This window comes from Cervus elaphus, chromosome 4, assembly GCF_910594005.1.
Source record: "Cervus elaphus chromosome 4, mCerEla1.1, whole genome shotgun sequence".
NCBI classification, from domain to species: domain Eukaryota; kingdom Metazoa; phylum Chordata; class Mammalia; order Artiodactyla; family Cervidae; genus Cervus; species Cervus elaphus.
The window spans coordinates 23,398,463-23,419,193 of NC_057818.1; the positions used below are offsets into that span (position 1 = coordinate 23,398,463).

General features: G+C 41.7%; 1 protein-coding gene across 1 annotated transcript in view; it reads left to right on the plus strand.

The window, feature by feature from the left end:
* The window catches only part of FTO (FTO alpha-ketoglutarate dependent dioxygenase), a 422,003-nt gene that overhangs the window by 101,171 nt on the left and 300,101 nt on the right, over positions 1 to 20,731 (plus strand). The window contains exon 2 of the mRNA XM_043898487.1: positions 11,690 to 11,767. Within this exon, the coding sequence (XP_043754422.1) occupies positions 11,690 to 11,767 (78 nt within the window). The remainder of the gene's footprint in view (positions 1 to 11,689; positions 11,768 to 20,731) is intronic.

Genomic DNA, 20,731 nt, shown 5'->3' on the forward strand with positions numbered 1-20,731 from the left:
TTGGTGATAGACAGGGAAGCCTGGCATGCTGCAGTTCATGGGGTCACAAGGAGTCGGACACGACTAAGTGACTGAACTGAACTGAACTGAACTGAACTGAGGAGTTCACTTAGAATATATCATACAGAGATAAAAGATTGAAAAAAAGAGAAAGCAGTCAGGAGACTTGGAGAATAGATGGAGAGATTCCAACCGAGTCTAAAAAGAGTCCAGAAAAAGAGAAAGAAAGTCATGATGGAGAAGCAAAATCTGAAGAACCAAGAGTTGAGAATTTTCCTTATTTAAAGAAAGACTTGAGTCCACATTTTCAACCAAGCATGGATCGTGTACTGAGTTTGTGATCTGTGGTTGGTTTAAGCCATGGATGTGGATCCCATGTGTACAAAGAGTCAACTCCTGGACTTGGGCATACTCTGATTTTGTTTTCTGAGGCAGATTCTAGAACCAGTGTCCCATGGATCCTGAGGGATAACTATATTTAGGTGTTCCAGTGTTGGGTGTGTATATATTCATGATTATTATACCCTCTTGATGAACTGATCCCTCTATCATTGTACAGTGACCTTTTATCTTTTGAGTTGAAGTCTGTTTCATCTTAAGTATAGAACACGTGCTCTCTTTGGGATTCCACTTACATGGAGTATCTTTTTCCATCCCATTACTTTGAGTCTGTGTATGTTCTTAAATCTTAAGTGAATCCTTTCTAGACAGCTTAAAGTTGTGTATTTTTTTTAATCCATTCAGTCATTCTGTGTCTTTTGTTTAGAGAATTTAATCCATTTACATTTAGAGTGATTATTAATAGGAACAGATTTACTAATACCATCTTTTAAATTGTTTTCTGGTTGTTTTGTAATTCCCATGTTCTTTTCTTCCTCTCTTACTTTCTTTATGAACTGATGATTTTCTGTAGTGGTATGTTTGGATTCCCTCTCTTTATGTTTGTGTATAGGCTATAATGTTTGACTTTATGGTTAACATGAGGTTTACAGAAAACATCTTATAAATGTAACAATGTATCTTATGCTGGTAAGTTGCATTTTATTCTTTTATTCCTTTTATTCATCCTTTAATTCCTCCCCTTTTATCTTCTATGTATTGTGTATTCATTAATAAATTATAGCTATAGTTTAAAAAATATTTTTACTAAACTGTTTCAGTCTTTATACTAGAGATAAGTGTTTAGCACACCTTTATACTAGAGATAAGTGGTTAGCACACCTTTATACTAGAGATAAGTGGTTCAGTTCAGTTTAGTTCAGTCACTCAGTTGTGTCCAACTCTTTGCAACCCCATGGACTGCAGCACGCCAGGCTTCCCTATCCATCAACAACTCCTGGAGCTTGCTCAAACTCATGTCCATTGAGTTGGTGATGCCATCCAACCATCTCATCCTCTGTCATCTCCTTCTCCTCACATCTTCAATCTTTCCCAGCATCAGGGTCTTTTCCAATGAGTCAGTTCTTCACATGAGGTGGCCAAAGTATTGGAGTTTCAGCTTCAGCATCAGTTTTTCCAATGAACATTCAGGACTGATTTCCTTTAGGATTGCTTAGTTTGATCTCCTTGAAGACCAAGAGACTCTCAAGAGTTTTCTCTAACACCACAGTTCAAAAGCATCAATTCTTCAGAACTCAACTTTCTTTATAGTCCAATTCTCACATCCATACCTGACTACTGGAAAAACCATAGCTTTGACTAGGTGGACCTTTGTCAGCAAAGTAATGTCTCTGCTTTTTAATATGCTGTCTAGGTTGGTCATAGCTTTTCTTCCAAGGAGCAAGCATCTTTTAATTTCATGGTTGCAGTCACCATCTGTAATGATTTTAGAGCCCAGAAAAATTAAGTCTGTCTCTGTTTCCATTGTTTTCCCATCTGTTTGCCATGAATTGATGGGACCAGGTGCCATGATCTTTGTTTTTTGACTGTTGAGTTTTAAGCCAGCTTTTTCACTCTCCTTTTTCACTTTCATCAAGAGGCTCTTTAGTTCTTCTTCCCAAGGGAACATTTCATGCAAAGATGGGCACAATAAAGGACAGAAATTGTATGGCCCTAACAGAAGCAAAAGATATTAAGAAGAGGTGGCAAGAATACCCAGAAGAACTTTACAAAAAAGAGCTTCATGACCCAGATAACCACGATGGTGTGATCACTCACCCAGAGCCAGACATCCTGGAATGCAAAGTCAAATGGGCCTTTGGAAGCATCATTACGAACAAAGCTAGTGGAGGTGATGGAATTCCAGTTGAGTTATTTCAAATCCTAAAAGACGATGCTGTGAAAGTGCTGTACTCAATATGCCAGCAAATTTGGAAAACTCAGCCATGGCACAGGACTGGAAAAGGTCAGTTTTCATTCTGATCCCAAAGAAAGGCAATGCCAAAGAATGTTCAAGCTACCACACAATTGCGCTCATTTCACACGCTAGCAAAGTAGTGCTCAAAATTCTCTAAGTCAGACTTCAACAGTACATGAACTATAAACTTCCAGATGTTCAGGCTGGATTTAGAAAAGGCAGAGGAACCAGAGATCAAATTGCCAACATCCGTTGGATCATTGAAAAAGCAAAACAATGCCAGAAAATCATCTATTTCTGCTGTATTGATTATGCCAACGCCTTTGACTGTGTAGATCACAGCAAACTGTGGAAAATTCTGAAAGAGATGGGAATACCAGACCACCTTACCTGCCTCCTGAGAAATCTGTGTGCAGGTCAGTAAGCAACAGTTAGAAAGGGACATGGAGCAACAGACTGGTTCCTAACTGGGAAAGTAATGCGTCACGGCTGTATATTGTCACCCTCCGTATTTAACTTCTATGCAGAGTACATCATGTGAAATGCCAGGTTGGATGAAGCACAAACTGACATCAAGATTTCCAGGAGAAATATCAATAAACTCAGATATGCAGATGACACCACCGTCCGGCAGAAAGTGAAGAAGAACTAAAGAGAGATAAGTGGTTAACACACTTTTATACTAGAGATAAGTGATTAGCACATCACCATATTTCAGTATTGGAATTTTGGATTTTACTGCATATGTTATCAGTGTGTTGTATATTTTTGTGTTACTTAGTGTTCTTTCCGTACAGCTTACTGAATTCCTTTCAGCATTTCTTATAAGGCAGATCTAGTGAAGATGAATTCCCTCAGCATTTGTTTGTCCGGAAAAGTATTTTTTTCATTTTTGCAGGACAGTTGGAAGCTTGATTTCTTTTTGTCTGTTAACCATGTTCAATCTTTTCCCAACTTCTTGAATTTATGATCTGCAGTTACATTGCTATTTTTAATGTACTTGTCTACTATAATAATTCTGTCATCTGTTCCATTTTGGGGACAGTTCCAATTGATGGATTTTTATCTTCTTTATCAGTCATATTACCTTGCCTTGTAGTGTTGTCTTCCTTTCCATGCATAATAGTTTTTGACTAGTTTGATCCTTTCCGTCTTGCTTTTAAGTTGTTTATAAAGGAACAGAACGGCAGTCCAGGGCTAACTTGGTACAACTGTTGAGGCAGAATCTTCCTGAGAATTTGTCCTGCTTTGGGGTTTATGTTTGTTTTTTTTTAACTGTGGCTAGATTTTTAGTTTACTACAGCATAGGCTCCTGTTATTAGAAACTGGACAAGAAATGACTAAAAAACAAAATTCTTAAAAGCATCGTAGAACTACCAAAGCAGTGAGGACTTGAGAGTGCAACAGTAGTGATTATAAGCATTGGTTTTAAATGTTTAAAGTAGGATTTCTTTTAAATTTTAAAAGTAGTATTGATTTTAGTTAAAATTGTTTAAGGTGTTTGCATTTATATATGTAGTTTTTACTGTAATAGTGAAAAATCGAACATTTCTTGAAAGATCAGATTTCTCTTATCTTAGCCTGGTGTGGTATAGTGTAGTGGAAATGACCTTTGTACTTAGGAAATGAGATTATGAGTTGTGACCAGTAGTGTAATTTCTTGCCAGTCACTTTGTGTCTCTGGATGAGGCTTTGTTTTTTCATCTGTTCTAAAATTTCAGAGCAGTTCTTATTTTTATCACCAGTGTAGTTAATTGAGGCATTTTGTATATATAAAGTTTCGTGGAGTGTTTTTAGACAGTTCTGCTGTAGTTTGTCCAGGAAAATAAGTATCTGAATTTCTTACGTGGCATTGATCTATGGCATTTGATGGGTTATACACATAGTTGCTTGTAGATAATTCACAATAATAAATGAAATTGTCCTTTTCAGAAATGGGTAAAAGATGGTAGCTAGTGGTCGCCAAAGTGTATGGAGGGTTTTTTATGTGCTTGGCGACATTCTTAGATCTCTATATGTACCGCTTCATTTATATGTCACAGGGAGATGAGAAACTAGTCCCAAATCACACGTGTAGGCTTGTAGTACTGGTCTTAGAACTAACAGGCTGCTTAGATGCTCCAGTTTTGTTGTGGACCCTTCCTGCACTTGAATACTATTTGCCTAATATCTGCATAGTTTATAATTTCTAAAAGGCACTAATATATGATTAATTTTATTTAATCTTCACCACACCCTGTGAAACAGGGTTTTTTAATAGATACGTAAAGTGAGGTTTGGAGAAGTTGATTCAGGTATGGTACTACATGTAGGAAGTGATAGAGTCAGGATGCAAATTCTGCTGTTGGCTTCACCATGGTGCATGCGGGAACTAGTTCCCTGACCATGGATTGAACCTGTGTCCCCTGCATTGGGAGCTTGGAGTCTTAACCACTGGACCTCCAGGGAAGTCCCTTGAACGCTCTTTGGTGAGATACTTTTTCTTTTTAAAACAAACATGTCACATGGATACATGAAATATTTATTTATACTTCTTTTGGCTCAGCTACTTCTCAGTCGTCTTTCTGGTATTAGTTTTGAAGAGTCTTCCTCAGGGAGGCTCTCCTTTCCCACGCACATTCTGCCGAAGCACTCTGTCAGTTTTCCCACTTATTATTTGAGACCCTCAGAAGATTAGGTGATTATTTTTATATTGAATTTTCATAAACTTTTATTTGTGATTGTATCTTGAAAACTCAGATAAAGTTTATTTTTTACTGAACCTGACAAAATGATTCCTAGTGTAAAAATTATGTGGAAAATGAAAAATGTATAAGATGAAGAAAAACTGTTTGCATAATCTGATGAAGCCAAAGAGATAGCAGTGGGAGAATACGCTTCATTTATAGGTGAGATAGACCTTCCCATTAAGAGTCATGATCTAGTTAATCTTTCTATGTAATTACTGTCAGATTCGCAAACTGTATGCCTATTTGATACGATACGGAAACTCAGATACAAGTTAGTTTTTCAGAGTGAGTCAGAATCTTACTAGGGATCCAGCCTTTATGGTTTTGAGTTGTGATATGGGCTTCCCAGGTGACGCTGTGGTAAAGAACCCGCCTGCCAATGCAAGCGACACAGGAGATGAGAGTTTGATCCCCAGGTTGGGAAGATCCCCTTGAGTAAGAACTGTCAACCCACTCCAGGATTCTTGCCTGGGAAGTCCCGTGGACAGAGGAGCGTGGTGGGTTACAGTCCATAGGGTCACAAACAGTCGGACGCGACTGAGCACAGACGCATACATGATTTACCTAAGGCCCGCGTCTAGCTATCCCTTCCTTGCAGGAGCTGTGGAGGTAGATGGGTGTAGCCCTCTTGGGAGGGTCTTGACCTGCTCCTCCTGCAGGTGCTAGAGCCAGCTTTGCTCTCCCCCTGGCTGTCTATGTGACATCTGTGAGCTGCTTGATGCATTTAGCACTAGGGTGACCGCAGAGACGCCTGTGAGCAGAGCTTTGTGCTGCAGGGCCCAGCTGTGTGTATTTATCTGTATCTCAGGCCGAGGAGCAGCCGTTCGCCAGATCTGACAGTCAAACCGGAGCCGCTTCTGCCTCCACTCCAGAGTGTATTTGAATATTGTGTCTGTTTACCAACTGCTTGACAGTTGACACAAAGAAGTTGTCAGAGCTGTTTTTCTTTTCCCTCTTCACTCTACTGTGCGAGTCTCCCTCTGAAATCCTTTATCATGCATCACAAATATCTGCACTTTCTAAAATAAAGCCCCAAATCACGTTGTCTTCGTCTTTATACTGAATTCCACGTGAAGAACTAATTGGTAATATACTTGAGCAGACTCCAAGTGATAGTGGAGATAGTGTGGGGCAGGGAAGCCTGGCGTACTGCAGTCCATGAGGTCGCAAAGACACCCCTTAGGGGCTGAATGACAACAACAAATACTTGCATTGATAATTGGAAATATGTTGAATAGGCAATATGTTTGCAGAGTTCAGAAATCAAAACAATACAGAAAGAAATCTTCCGTGTTGTCTCGCTCTATCCCTGGTCCCTTCTAGTTGTTCTTCTCCACCTCTGTCCCTGAGAGCACGTGTGCGTGCTCGCTCAGTCACTCAGTCATGTGTGACTCTGCGGCCCCGTGGGCTGGAGCCCGACAGGCTCCTCTGTCCATGGCATTCTCCAGGGAGGAATACTGGAGTGGGTTGCCATTTTCTCCTCCTGGGGATCTTCCCAATCCAGGGATCGAACTCACGTCTCCTGCGCATCTCCTGCATTGCAGGTGGATTCTTTACCACTGAGCCACCCAACCAGGAAGCCCTTGTCCCAGAGAGAGAACCACTTAAATCGTTTGTCACATATCCTTTATGTTTCTTTATACAAATACAAGCAGATGGTTTGGCCCTTGCCTTTTACTTCCTAAGGTATCCTGGCAAGCTCTTAATTTCACTAAAGGGAGCCTCATTCTTGTTGACTGTTGTGTTGTATTCATTGTGTGGATGTACCACCATTTATTTAGCCATCCTCTATGGACATACACTGGCATTGTTTCTAATCTTCTTTTTTTTTTTTTTAGTTAATTCACACACCATAAAATTCAACCTTTCAAAGTATACAGTTAAGTGGTTTTTAGTATGTTTCCAAGTTTCTGTTCTGCAAATTGTAATCTGGTGTACATACATTCTTCTGAACATGGTACCCATAAAAAAATCTTTAGAAGTAGGATTTTGGGGGTCAAAGGGAATAGATTTGAATTTTTATAGGAATTGTCTGTTGCTGTGCATTGAGATTATGCTATTTTGCATTCCTGAGTATGAGAACGCTTGTTTCTCCATTGTTCTGCCTAAAGTGACTTTGCCTTTTCTTAAAGCAATGTTAATTTTTAAGAAATGTGTGATGTTCATAACTCAGTTTAATAATCATTCCTGATTGAGTTCACCAAGGCAATATGTCCAAAACTTCTTTTTAAGTTGATAAATGGTGCTATTTATAATTGATCTCATTAGTTAATCAGTAGAATTACAGGTTGTGAATGTTGATGTATAGAGCAGATTTCATCTATGTGGCCTTAAGTTGAATGGTTTCTCGACCGTGTTCTCTCCTGTCATAGAGATATAACAGTGCTCACAGTGTTAAAATTCCTAGTGGAGGAAGACCACTTATATTCTGCTTGCTCTATGATAGGAATATTCTTGTAGAATTTTATCCTTTTGGACACGTGCACCCCAGTGTTCATAGCAGCACTATTTATAGTAGCCAAGACATGAAAGCAACCTAAGTGTCCATCCACAGAGGAATGCATAAAGAAGATGTGGTATATATATACAATGGAATATTGCTGAACCATTAAATGAATGAAATAATGCCATTTGCAGCAACATGGATGGACCTAGAAATTATAATACTAAGTGAAGTAAGTCAGGCAGAGAAAGACAAATATCACATCATATGACTTAGACATGGAATCTTAAAAAAATTACCTAAGTGAACTGATTTACAAGTAGAACTGAATAGACTCACAGTCGTAGGAAAGAAACTTATGGTTGCCAGAAGGAAAGGGAGGGGGAGGGACAGAATTTGAGATGAACAGATACAGACTTCTATCTTTATATAAAAAAGAATTTTATCCTCTCAATACAGCCTTCCAGGTTATAATGTTTTATGTCTGTCTGACACAGTGGACCTCAACTGAGCTGAGAAGTGATTGTTTTTATAATAATTCAACTGAAGTATCAACAAGTGTAAACAGTAATTATAAACAGAATTTCATCCTCCAGGGGTGCTTGTTCTTCTTTGGGCCAGGTCTCTTGCTGTTTAATCTGGTCAAGGTGGAATATGTAATTCCCAATAAGAATCTGTATCCTTGTGTTCCTTCTTGTATACAGATTAGCTTTTTGGGTTCTCCTGAAGAGATTTTAAGGTGGTATTTGTAAGGTGGAGCCATCTCAAGGTCTGGGATATCATGTGCGTTTCCATCATTCAAGGCTTTTAAATATTTTTTGAACGTTAAAACTTTTTTGGGGGGGCATTTAAATGTTCTGTCTGTAGAAAGGACTGGTAAAAGATTCATAGGAAAATGCAGCTTGAAGTGAAAATTGAGGTATAGGTTTTGATTAAGTTTGTGATGGTGTTCATAAATGTACAAGCATAGGCATGGAAATGTCATTAGTTCTTTCTGTGTCTCAAATAACGGCTAATGTAGAAAACAGATAAACCTCTTAACCGGTGATCTATCTAAACCAGTGTTTTTGTGTTAGTATTATAGGTCTTTCATAAAGGAAGACTCTTCACAGCTTAACTGGTGGTGGTTGTCATTTACTTGCTAAGGTGTTTCTTGACTCTTTGTGACCCCCTGGAGTGTAGCCCACCACGTTCCTCTGTCCGTGGGATTTCCCAGATGAGAATACTGGAGTGAGTTGCCATTTCCTTCTCCAGGGATTGTCCCAGGCCAAGGGTCGAACCTTCGTCTCCTGTGTTAGCAGGCCGATTCTTTACCACTGAGCCATCAGGGAAGCCCCACTTTAACTGGTGAGTGAAGTGAAGTCGTTCAGTCGTGTCCGACTCTTTGTGACCCCATGGACTGTAGCCCACCAGGTGCCTCTGTCCCTGGTGGCTCAGACGGTAAAGCGTCTGCCTACAATGTGGGAGACCCGGGTTCAATCCCTGGGTCAGGAAGATCTCCTGGAGAAGGAAATGGTAACCCACTCCATATTCTTGCCTGGGAAATCCCATGGACAGAGAAATCCCATTTTAATTGGTAAGCCAGTCTTATTATCACAAATGAAAAAGTCCTTTTAGATTAGCATTAGATAAAGCAGAAAGTTTAATTAGATAGACGGGCTAGAATTTTGCATAAGAGTAAATTTACTGTTTTGTCTCTTTTAGGTCAAGTGGTTGCTATTTTTCTGTTCCCTCTTTTTTTTTTCCCCCTCTCTTTATTCACTTTGGATAATTATACAAAAGATCTGGAAATAACTTGAGTTCTGCCCAGTGGGGTGTTTGCTCTGGACTACTCTGTGATGGGTTGGGGCTTCCCCGGTGGCTCAACAGTAAGGAATCTGCCTGCAGTGCAGGAGCCACAGGGGATGTGGGTTCAATCCCTGGGTCGGGAAGATCCCCTGGAGAAGGGCATGGCAGCCCACTCCATTCTTGTCTGGAGAATCCCATGGACAGAGGAGCCTGGTGGGTACAGTCCATGGGGTTGCTAAGAGTTGGATACGACTGAAGCGACTTAGCACACACGCACTCTGTGATGGGTTAGTGAGAGAAGGCTGTGCAGACACGGGGGAAGACGATTCTCAGGGCCCCTCTGTCTGGTTGAGCAGGTTGTTCACTGTGTAAAGACAGTGCCCGTTGGGGTGGGTTGAGGCTAAAGTCTAGTTTGTGTTCTCCAAGTCCTGCTTTAGGGCTTAGGGCTACATTAACCCAGAGTAAGGTATACCGTCTTCTAATTCTTATAATTGTGCCTCAGTGGCTGATAACGGCCTGAATATGCATTGCATTGCAGTTTTATTTGAAACTCAGTTGTTTCTGCCTTTTCTGTTTTTCTCTCCCTCAGAGAGTTTCTGTAGCATCCAGATGATTTCTCCGTGTCTGTGTGTCTATATACACATTGTTGTTGTTGTTCCGTCACCCAGTCATGTCCAGCTCCTTGTGACCTCGTGGAGTGCAGCACACCAGGCTTCTCTGTTCCTCACCATCTCCTGAAGTTTGCCCAAGCTCATGTTCGTTGCATCGGTGATGCCCTTCAGCCATCTCATCCTCTGATGCCCTCTTCTCCTTCTGCCCTCAATCTTTCCCAGCATCAGGGACTTTTCCAACGAGTCAGCTGTTCACTTCAGATGATCAAAATACTGGAGTTTCCATTTCAGCATCAGTCCTTCGAATGAATATTCAGGGTTAATTTCCCTTGAGACTGACTGGCTTGATCTCCTTGTTCTCCAAAGGACTGACTCTCAGGAGTCTTCTCCAGCACCACAGTCCAAAAGCATCAATAAACATCAGTTCAGTTCAGTTCAGTTGCTCAGTTGTGCCTGACTCTTTGTGACCCCATGGACTGCAGCACGCCAGGCTTCCCTGTCCATCACGAACTCCCAGAGCTCAAACTCATGTCCATCAAGTTGGTGATGCCATCCAACCATCTCATCCTCTGTCGTCCCCTTCTCCTCCCGCCTTCGATCTTTCCCAGCATCAGGGTCTTTTCAAATGAGTCAGTTCTTCGCATCAGGTGGCCAGAGTATTGGAGCTTCACCTTCAGCATCAGTTCTTCCAGTGAATATTCAGGACTGATTTCCTTTAATTTCCTTTATGATGGACTGGTTGGATCTCCATGTAGTCCAAGGGATTCTCAAGAGTCTTCTCCAACACCACATACATACATATACATATACATATATATAAATACACATACATATATAATAAACATATGTATATGCTATTTATGTGCCACATATACACATACATCATATATTCTTGAATGTAAGGTCAGATATTCTTTGAAAAAAATCCCTCATAAGAAAGGTGTCATCTTAGATGTATTTGATTCCTTATAAAGGACGTTATAATATGGGGTCCTCTCTTAGTTTCCTTGTTTGAACTGCCTGGTACTGTTTGGGGAAGACACGGTATTTTGAAATAGCCTCACGCAGTGCTATTTGTGGGTGCTTGAAAAGATTTATCAAATTGGAGAAGAAAAGAGGCAAAGATGCTCAACATAGGTTTAGTAATTATTCTAGAGATGAAAGATTACTTCTAAAAAGTAATACGATACGATCTCAAATACGATCTCAAATAAATGTTTACAGGATGAACAAATAATTCATACACCCTGACCCTGGATCCTTGTGGCTTAGTTGGATATTTTCAGTGAAAGTAAGGATTTACAAACTGCTGTCTCAAGCAGTTTTTACAGATAGGAAGGTTTGTTCTGGAAAACTGTATTAGATGACTCAAAAGATGACTCTAGCAATGAAGAAAAAGATCCTGATATTAAAGAGTGAAGCAAATTGCTTCCTGAAATGTGAGAGTGAATAAAATAATTATTTCTAAGTTAATATTTTATATGATGTAATTTAAATGCAGGTAATTAAGTTGATACATTTTATAAATGACTTTTGGCTAGCTTTTCCCTCTAAAGTTTATACATTTAAGTTGGCTAACTTTTGAAGGGTATTCTCTTATTAGAAAAATAAGGCATTGTCAGCCTGGGTGGGAGGGGGTTTTAGGGGAGAGTGGATACATGTGTATGAGTGACTGAGTCCCTTCACCGTTCACCTGAAACTGTCACATTGTTGTTAATTGGCTATGCCCAATGCAAAAAGTGAAAAAAAAAAAAAGACATTGTCCTATATTTTGGATCTCTTTATAATTTAGTCACCTATAATCATTATTATTTTTAAACAGAAACTGAGGCTTCTTGAAGAGCTTGAAGACACGTGGCTTCCCTACCTGACCCCCAAAGACGATGAATTCTATCAGCAGGTAAGGTCTTTTATTTATTTATTTATTTATTTCAGGTAAGGTCTTTTAACATTTGTCAATTTCCCTTGATTTTTTTTTTTTTTTTCCCCTTGATCTACCCTATTTTACCTACGAAGCAACTGTGGTCTAGAGAGATAAAATGAGAGGTTAAAGGTCTGATTTGGTCATCCATTGATTCACTCCCAGAACATATAAGTTCCTGCACAGTCTTTCTGCTGTGAACTTAGTGCTTTAGAATAGTGGACTGTCTTTTTTTCCCCAAACGTTCCATGTTTCCCCCTGCTTCCTTCCCTCTGCTTCTGTTTCTTCTGCAGAGAATCTTCTTTTGCCTCTTATCCTGCTGCCAGATGACTAATTCTTCAAGACTTCACTGAAACATCACCTCCTCTGTGAAAGTTTCTTTAACTTAAACCTTACCACAAAGAGAATTGCTTGCATTCATCTCTGTGCTCCTTGTACCATATAAATACCTTGATTGTACCCCTCACACTGTATTGCAGTTATAGGATTCTGTGTCTCTCCCCTGAATTAGTCAGCACTTTTTCAATTACAAGTGGCAAAATCGCAACAAACTTATTGTGGCAAAAAAGGGAATTTATTGACTGACAACTTAGATGTCAAGGAGAAGCACACGGCTGAATCCAGTTTCTTGAAAGGTGTCGTTGGATCACTCTTTTTCCCTGTTTCTTGGTTTGGCTTTTCTCTGGTGACTTCATGCTAGATAGGCATTCCCCTGATGGTATAAGAGGACTCTGACAGCCCTGGGGGTGTGTGGTCTTAAGCCCATAGGATCTCAGGAGAAGGTGGTAATGTCTTCTTTCCTGGTTCTGATTCTCCCAGGTATGAGCTCGTTGGCCTGGCTAGAGGCGTGTTTCCCTCCCCGAATCAATCCTTGCGTTCAGGGTATTGAGATGCTTCTGTCTGCCTGACCTAATTCCCTCACCCACTTGTGGAGTAGGGTTGGAGTATGACCATTCTCACTCAAACTGCAGGGAGGGTAGGTCAGAGATGGAGGGTTTATCCCAAAGAGAAATTGGAGCCCTGTTAACACCAAAGAAAGAGAGAAGGGCAAGCTGAGAAATAAAAATATCCCCCTTTCACCCCTTCTTTCCTCTGAGGATGTTAGCTTTTGGTGTGTAAGAATTGGGCCACATCATCGTGGTTTCTGCAGCATCCAGTGTATGCTTGTCGTCACATTATTGATTCTCAGTAACCAGGGAAAGAAGAGAGAAACGAAGGAGCTTTACCCATCCAGAATCCCAGGGCTCCTGACTTCCGGGGTATTCTCACTTCCAGGACATCATGTGCCATCTCCCTTGTTATTAGAACTTTACCATCTGTCACCTGATCAGTCCTTTTTTGGATTGTTCTAGTTTTTGTCTTTGCCCCTTTTTCTTAATCCTTTAAGCTGAAGTAAACACTTTTTTTTTTTTTAACCAAAACATAAAACCTGAGCCTGTCGGCTTCCTGCTTCACATCCCTGGCTGTCCATTGCCTGGCTCCTGCATTTCCAGCCTCGTCTTCCCCACCTTCTATCTTTTTCCCCACGCTGAGTTTTGGCAGCACCTCTCAGAGCTCTGGGGCTCCTCTGACGGCTCAGTGGGTTAAGAATCCACCTGCCCTGTAGGAGACACAGGAGACTCGGGTTCGATCCTTGGGTCGGGAAAATCCCCTGGAGAAGGAAATGGCAACCCACTCCAGTATTCTCGCCTGAAAAATCCCATGGACAGAGGAGCCTGGCGGGCTCCGGTCCATGGGGTCGCAAAGAGTCGGACATGACGGAGCGGCTGAGCGCACACCCAGCGTGTTACATTTCGGGTCTTCCTGTTACATCCTCTCCCTCCCTTATTTGGTGAACTTCCGCGTTGCCTGTTGGTAGCAGTTCACGTGTCTCCTCCTACAGTGTCACCGTCCCTGAGACCTCTGTAGCCCAGAGGCTTGTCTCTGCTCCCTCTTCTGTGCACCTGTAGTACTTCATGTGTGTTTTAATTATCTGAGGTTACTGTGATGATTTATTTTCATGCGCCTCTCTCTCATCCTCTGTACTACGGTATATACGGGGCCTGGCACCTAGTAGGTATTTAATTAGTTTGCTTGAATGGATGAATGAATTACTGTAGGCATTAATTCTTTATTTGTTTTAGTAATTATTTATTTATTATTTGGCTGTGCCAGGTCCTAGCTGCAGCATGTGGGATCTAGTTCCCTAATCAGGGATCAAACCTGAGTCCCCTCCATCAGGAGCACAAAGCCACTGAACCACCAGGGAAGTCCCTAGTTCATTTAAAAAAAAGCATGACGTATAATAATATTTGGTGTGATTTGAATTTTGTTTACGTCTCCCCAGGGAGGTGGTATCTATAATAATCTACAGGATTTTTATAGGAATGTTATACCCCACACTGGTAGGCTTTTCTCTTTTGAGCTTTTCTAGTTTTCCAAATTATCTAAATGATCATGTGTTCTTGGGTAATCAGGAAAAAAATAATTCGAAAAAGTACCCTTACAACAGGTAAACCCTCCAAATGTAATCAGTTCTTAAATCCTTGCTAATATTTTCATAGAGAGGAACTTTTTGGTACACGATAACACACAGCATTATAAAGCAGCCGCTGACCCACTTCAGCTTTTGTGTGGCAGAAGTTGTACAAAAAGAATTAAACACCAAGGTTAGTACAGGTGTTCTGAGCCAGACATTCGCTGAACCAGGAAAGGAGACGCCAAGGCAAACAGAACAACTCTCGAGGCTTTGCTTTTATCTTGCTAAGACCCACAACAAACCTGATACCAATATCTAATCACTTAAGTGCACCGTGTAATAAGGGAGTGTTTCAACCAAACCTTAGTCCAGTAAATCTCTTCTCTTAAAAGATGAAGTGAAAATACTTTTTAATGACACGAGTGAATAGGAAGTTCAGCTCTGACACTGAGTCCCTTACCCAGGTCCTAGCCACAGGAATGCCAACCCAGCTGCTAGTCATCAAAACAAGACTTTCTGCAGTTTCCAGATTGGGTCTGTTTATTGACCCTTCCTGCCGGCGTGCCAGGGACTGTGCTCAACGTTTTCTGGACGCTTGTCACATTTCATCCACGCAGCAGCCTCTTGCATTCATTCCACAATTATGGATTCAGCAACCTCCTCTTCTTCAGGCTTCGATTGCTTGAGATAGAGACACTGACTTCCTCTTTTGCAAATCAGGACAGACTAAGCTCCATATCTGAGAGACAGAGCTGCATCCAGCCCAGATTTTTCTGACTCTGAAGACCCAGACTCTTTCTGCTATACTCTTTGCCTCCCAGTATACCTTGCTCAAATTCACAACTCCTTCAAACAAATTTTTTGTTTGTTTGTTTCTTCTGATTAAGACTATGGAGAAAACCAGTGAAAGAAAACAGCAACAGTAACAAACTCCAAGCAGAAGAGCCAGAGGACCTCTTTTGGTTTACTGCAGTGCACAGGGAAGTGAATTACATTGCAAATAACCTCTGGATTCCAGATAGGAAGTCTGTCCCTCTTATCCAGAGACGGCGCCACCCTTCTTAGCATTCCCTGTTATTTTCATTCATTCTGTGCTTTCTTTGTGTTGGCTTCTCTGGTGGCTCAGCGGTAAAGAATCTGCCTGCAATGCAGGAGACAGGGGTTTGATCCCTGGGTTGGAAGATCCCCTGGAGGAGGGCACGGCAACCCATTCCAGTATTTTTGCCTGGAGAATCCCCATGGACAGAGGAGCCTGGCGGGCTACAGTCTGTAGGGTCAATAAGGGTCGACGACTGAAGTGACTTAGCAAGCAGGCAGGTGCTACTTTCTGTGTGTCATTGTGTTCTCGGTGCTTTACATGTATTTGCTCATTTAAATCCTCTCTGAGGCAGGTTGTTTTAAAACCCTACTATAGGACCTTCCCTGGTGGTTCAGTGGCTAAGGCTCCATGCTTCCAGTGCAGGGGACCTGGGTTCTATCCCTAGTCAGGGAACCAGATCCCACATCTGGTAACCAAATAAATGAATGTTAAAAATTTTTTTATTTTATTTTTTTTAGAGATGAAACTCAGAGGCACTGAGAAGTTTAAAACTTTTGTTTAAGACATAAGCATGAAGTGTCAAAGGCTGGGATTGAGACTGTCTGGGTCCTCGGTTTAACTAAGCACTGCCCTTCTGTATCTCCTGGTGATTCTGGGATTGCTTTGATTTTATCCCGATGATCCCACACCTCTGTGTCCATCCCTTTTCTCCCTCATAACCTGTAATGCTCTCGTTCCAACTGACTGTGGGGTGGTTCTACCCGAAAGTCTTGCAGGGACATTGAACTACTCGTGATCTATATGAATTCATTGTCTGTCTGCTTGGTTGCTGTCATGTCTGACTCTCTGTGACCCTACAGACTGTAGCCCATCAGGCTCCTCTGTCCATGGGATTCTCCAGGCGAGAATACTGCACTGGGTTGCCATGCCCTCCTCCAGGGGATCTTCCCGACCCAGGGATGGAACCTGCATCTCTTGCGCTGCGGGCGGATTCTTTACTGCTGAGCCACTGGGGAAGTCCATGAGTTTGTTAGTTAATTAAACAAATGTACTTAGCTTTGGCTTCCCAGGTGGCGCTAGTGGTAAAGAACCTGCCTGCCAATGCAGGAGACTTAAGAGATACCAGTTCGATCCCTGGGAGATGGGGAGATCCTTTGGAGAAGGGCATGGCAGCCCACTCCAGTATTCTTGCCTGGAGAATCCCGTGGACAGAGGAGCCCTTTCGGCAGGCTACAGTCCACAGGGTCTCAAAGAGTTGGACATGATTGAATCGACTTAACGCTTAGTCGCTTCTGGACGGAGTTAACAGCAAAGCCTCTAAGATGCGTTTGAGGACATGCAGCTGAGGCTGAAACATCTGGTGGGGAGTGAGAGAGTTGGAGGGCATAGAAGGGGATGAGATCGGAGCATGGTGGCCCGATTCTGTAGGAACTTGGTGAGAACAGTGGCCATGACTCTGAGTGAGATGAGAAGACATGACAGGGTTTGGAGCACAAGAATGATCGGATATGACTTATGTTCTACAGGGATCCTGCCTCCCATCCCCTTGTCTAGTGACGTCCCCCTGGTCCTGTTGTTCAAATCAGGCCTTTGCAGTCCTCAGCTTCTCTTCATGGCTTCCAGACCTTGTTTACTGCCTGGGCCCTGGCAGTTCTAGTTTTTCAGAATCTCAAATAGTTTCTTCTTTTTTCTTTTTGAGACTTAAGAGAATATATTAATGATAAAAAGAGAGTTCTGTTTTGGAATAGGTTGCGTGCGTGCTAAGTCGCTTCAGTCGTGTCCGACTCCTTGCGACCCCATGGACTGTAGCCCACCAGGCTCCTCCGTCCATTGGGTTTCCCAGGCAAGAACACTGGAGTGGGTTGCCATTTCCTACTCCAGGGCATCTTTCCGACCCAAGTATCAGCTCTCGTCTCCTGCGTTGTCAGGTGGATTCTTTACTACTAGTGCCACCTGGGAGGCCCCTGGAATAGGTTCAGTTGATTTTATAAACAGACAGAAAAATCTCAATAAAGAACGCAGTAAATTAGCATTAGTCTCCCAGATGTTTTCTTCTCTTCCAGTCTCACCAACACTGTGTGAATTCAGGTCCTCATTGGTCATCTTCCACCAGCACGGTTTTAAGAGTTTCCTAGTTGGTATGTTCTTTTGCTTGCCCCAACTCCATCAGAATTGTGTTCTGATAAATATGGCTGGCAGATTCTTTACCACTGCACCACCCGGGAAGCCCTAAAGAAGTTGAATTTTTCAGTATATTTTGAACCAATTTTGTGTACCTTATTGTCTGTGTGTTAAGTCGCTCAGTTGTGTCTGACTCTTTGTGACTCCATGGACTGTACCATTGGGTCCTACATTGCAGGCAGATTCTTGACCAACTCAGCCACCAGGGAAGCCCCCAAATATGACAGGCTTGTCATTTCTTGCTTTGTAAATTTGGTTCCGTCTCTCTTGCCTCTGAAGTCAAGTCCAAACTCCTCTGCATATGGTCCCAAATTACCTCTGCTGGTCTAGTCTCCGCCGCTTTGCCTGACATTGTGTCCAGCCTCCAGCTCCGGTCAGACAGAGTTTCTCACTATCTCTTGGCTCTTCTCTGCCCTGTCATCCTTTCTTGCCCTTGTGTCTCTTGTCCCCTGGGTCTAGAGTACCCTCAGCCCCTCTCTGTCTGGTGAGCATCTCCTCACCCTTAAAGTTTACCTTACTTAAGTACAGTCTTCTGTGTTGATACCAGGAAGTCCCACTCGTGTTATGTTCAGAGTACATTAAATATCAGAACGCTTCTCACTACCTCTGCCACATGCTTCGTGGCCAAAGATGCCTCCGTTTCTCTCTCTTGAGTGTTTGCAGTGGTTTCCTATTTTCTTTTGCCTCCAGGTCCAGTTTGTTTTTAACACAGCATCAGTAGTAGTTTTCTTCTTAAAGCATAAATCAACTCATGTTTCCTCGGTGGTCCAGTGGTGTGCCTTCCAATTCAAGGGGTGCGGGTTTGAGCCCTGGTCAGGGAGGTGTTTCCACATGCCTTGGGACCAGAAAGCCAAAAGATAAAACAGAAGCAATGTTGTAGCAAACTCAATAAAGACTTAGAAATAGTGCACATCAAAAATAAATAAATAGATCAGCTCATTAGATTTTCTTGCTCAAAGCCCTTCATGGCTTCCCATCTTTTCAGAGTAAAAGCCTAAGTCCTGATGGTTACTTGCAGAGCAGGGCAGAACCTGCCGCTGACTTCTCTCCCCTCATTTCCTGCTTGTCCTGGCCCCTCCCCTCCTACTCTGGCATTCTAGTTCTTCCTAGAATAAACCGAGCACACTCTTGCCCCAAGGCCTCTGCACTTAATGTTCCCTCAGCCTGGAACTCTCTTTGCCCCCAGGTATCTATCTGCAGGGCTTGCGTGCTCATTTCTTGCCTGCCTTGGCTCAGATGTCACCTCATCAGAGGCCTCTTCCGCCCATCCTGTGTAAAATTCAGCCCTGACACTCCTATCCTACTTACTTGGGTTTGTTTTTCTCCATAGCATGTAGCACAATCTAAAATGCATTAATACACCATAATACAACAAAACACAATCTAAACTATAAAATAAATATATTTTACTAAATAAACAAGTAATTAATGAATAAATAAAATACTATATATGTACATATACATAGTGAACTATATGGGGCTTCTCTGGTGGCTTAGTGGTAAAGAATCTGCCTGAAATGCAGGAGATGTGGGTTCAATCCATGGGTCAGAGAGATCCCCTGGAGAAGGAGGGGATTTCCATTCCAGTATTCTTGCCTGGAAAATTCTATGGACAGAAGAGCCTGGCGGGCTCAGTCCGTGGAGTTGCAAAGAATCAGACACAGCTTAGCAGCTAAACAACAACAGTGAACTGTATATAGTTTATATTCATAGAGTATAAATATATACTAAATATAGTATGTGTGTGTGTGTGTGTATATATATATATATATATATAAGCTCCAGGAGAGCATATGGAACTTTTGCTTTCTCTATATTCCCAGCACCTAGTGCTCTGCAAATAGTATGTTCTAAATAAATATGTATGGCACTAGTGATAAAGAATCTGCCTGTCAGTGCGGGAGATGTAAGAGATGTGGGTTCATTCTCTGGGTCAGGAAGATTCCCCCGGAGGAGGGCATGGCAACCCACTCCAGCATCCTTGTCTGGAGAATTCTGTGGACAGAGGAGCCTGGCGGGCTCCCAGTCCATGGGTTCACAAGAGTCGGACATGACTGAGCACATGCACACAACAAAGAACAATTTTGTTTATGGAAGGGTTTTCCAGACTCCATTCCTAATCACTCATTCCCTGCCCCCATAGCAGTATATTCATACTTGTGTTGTGAAAAGTCTGAGATCTCTTCTAACTCTTGGTTCCTATTTCTGTTTCTACTGTTAAACTATGAGATGCTATAAAATGGGACCTAACTCGTGTTTATCATTATATTTATGGCACTTCATACAGTGTTTGGTACAAATAAATATTCAGTAAATTTTAAATAAATTCAGAATGAACTACTGAGTGAATGAGTGAACCGACCTGTCGTCTCAGTTTGTAGTGTACGTTGTAGTGTGTTCACAAGACTCCTTGTGGGAGCTGCCTTGGGAAGATCGCCCGCCTCCTTTGGGAGACAGCTCAGCATCTTGCAGCCGGGGGGCTGGACCAAATAAGTGTCTAGCCCATTTGTCCTGGGATGGCTGCCAAGTCATAAGTAATTTACAACGAAAATCATGTAGAAAATATTGTGATTGATATAGTGTGAGTTTCTATAGAGTGCAAATAAAGTGTGAACTGGCAAAATTTATTAACAGCCAGATTAGAAATATACTCCCATGAAATCAGAGTGTCCTGGCACTTAAATGAAGTCCATTTCCCAGGTCACTTGAAAGATTTTAAATTTTATTTCACTCTATGAAAGGTTGAGTTCCATTGGTCTTCATTTAGGAGAGCCTCCTGTGAACTGGTACCTTATTCAACACCACGTCTTGACTTTACCATATGATGAAAGTCTTTCAGAACCATCCCTTGATATGAGAGAAGGAAGGAGAATTTTTATATAATGGTTTAAAATAGGTAGAAAATAAAGCTTGTGCTCCAGAGAAGCTAACATTCCATATCTTTTAGCCATTGATAAAGGCCTGGCATGTTGGCAACTGATATCTAAAATGCCTTTCCAGTTTACAAAACAGAAATACAGTTACAGACATAGAAAACAAACTTATGGTTACCATGGGGGAGTGATAAATTAGGAATTTGGGATTAATAGATACACACTACTATAATAAAATAGATAAACAGCAAGCTCATACTGTATAGCACAGGGAACTATATTCAGTATCTTATGATAACCTATATTGGAAAATAATCTGAAAAAGAATACATATATATATATGTACACACACACATATATATATAAAACTGAATCACTTTGCTGTATACTTG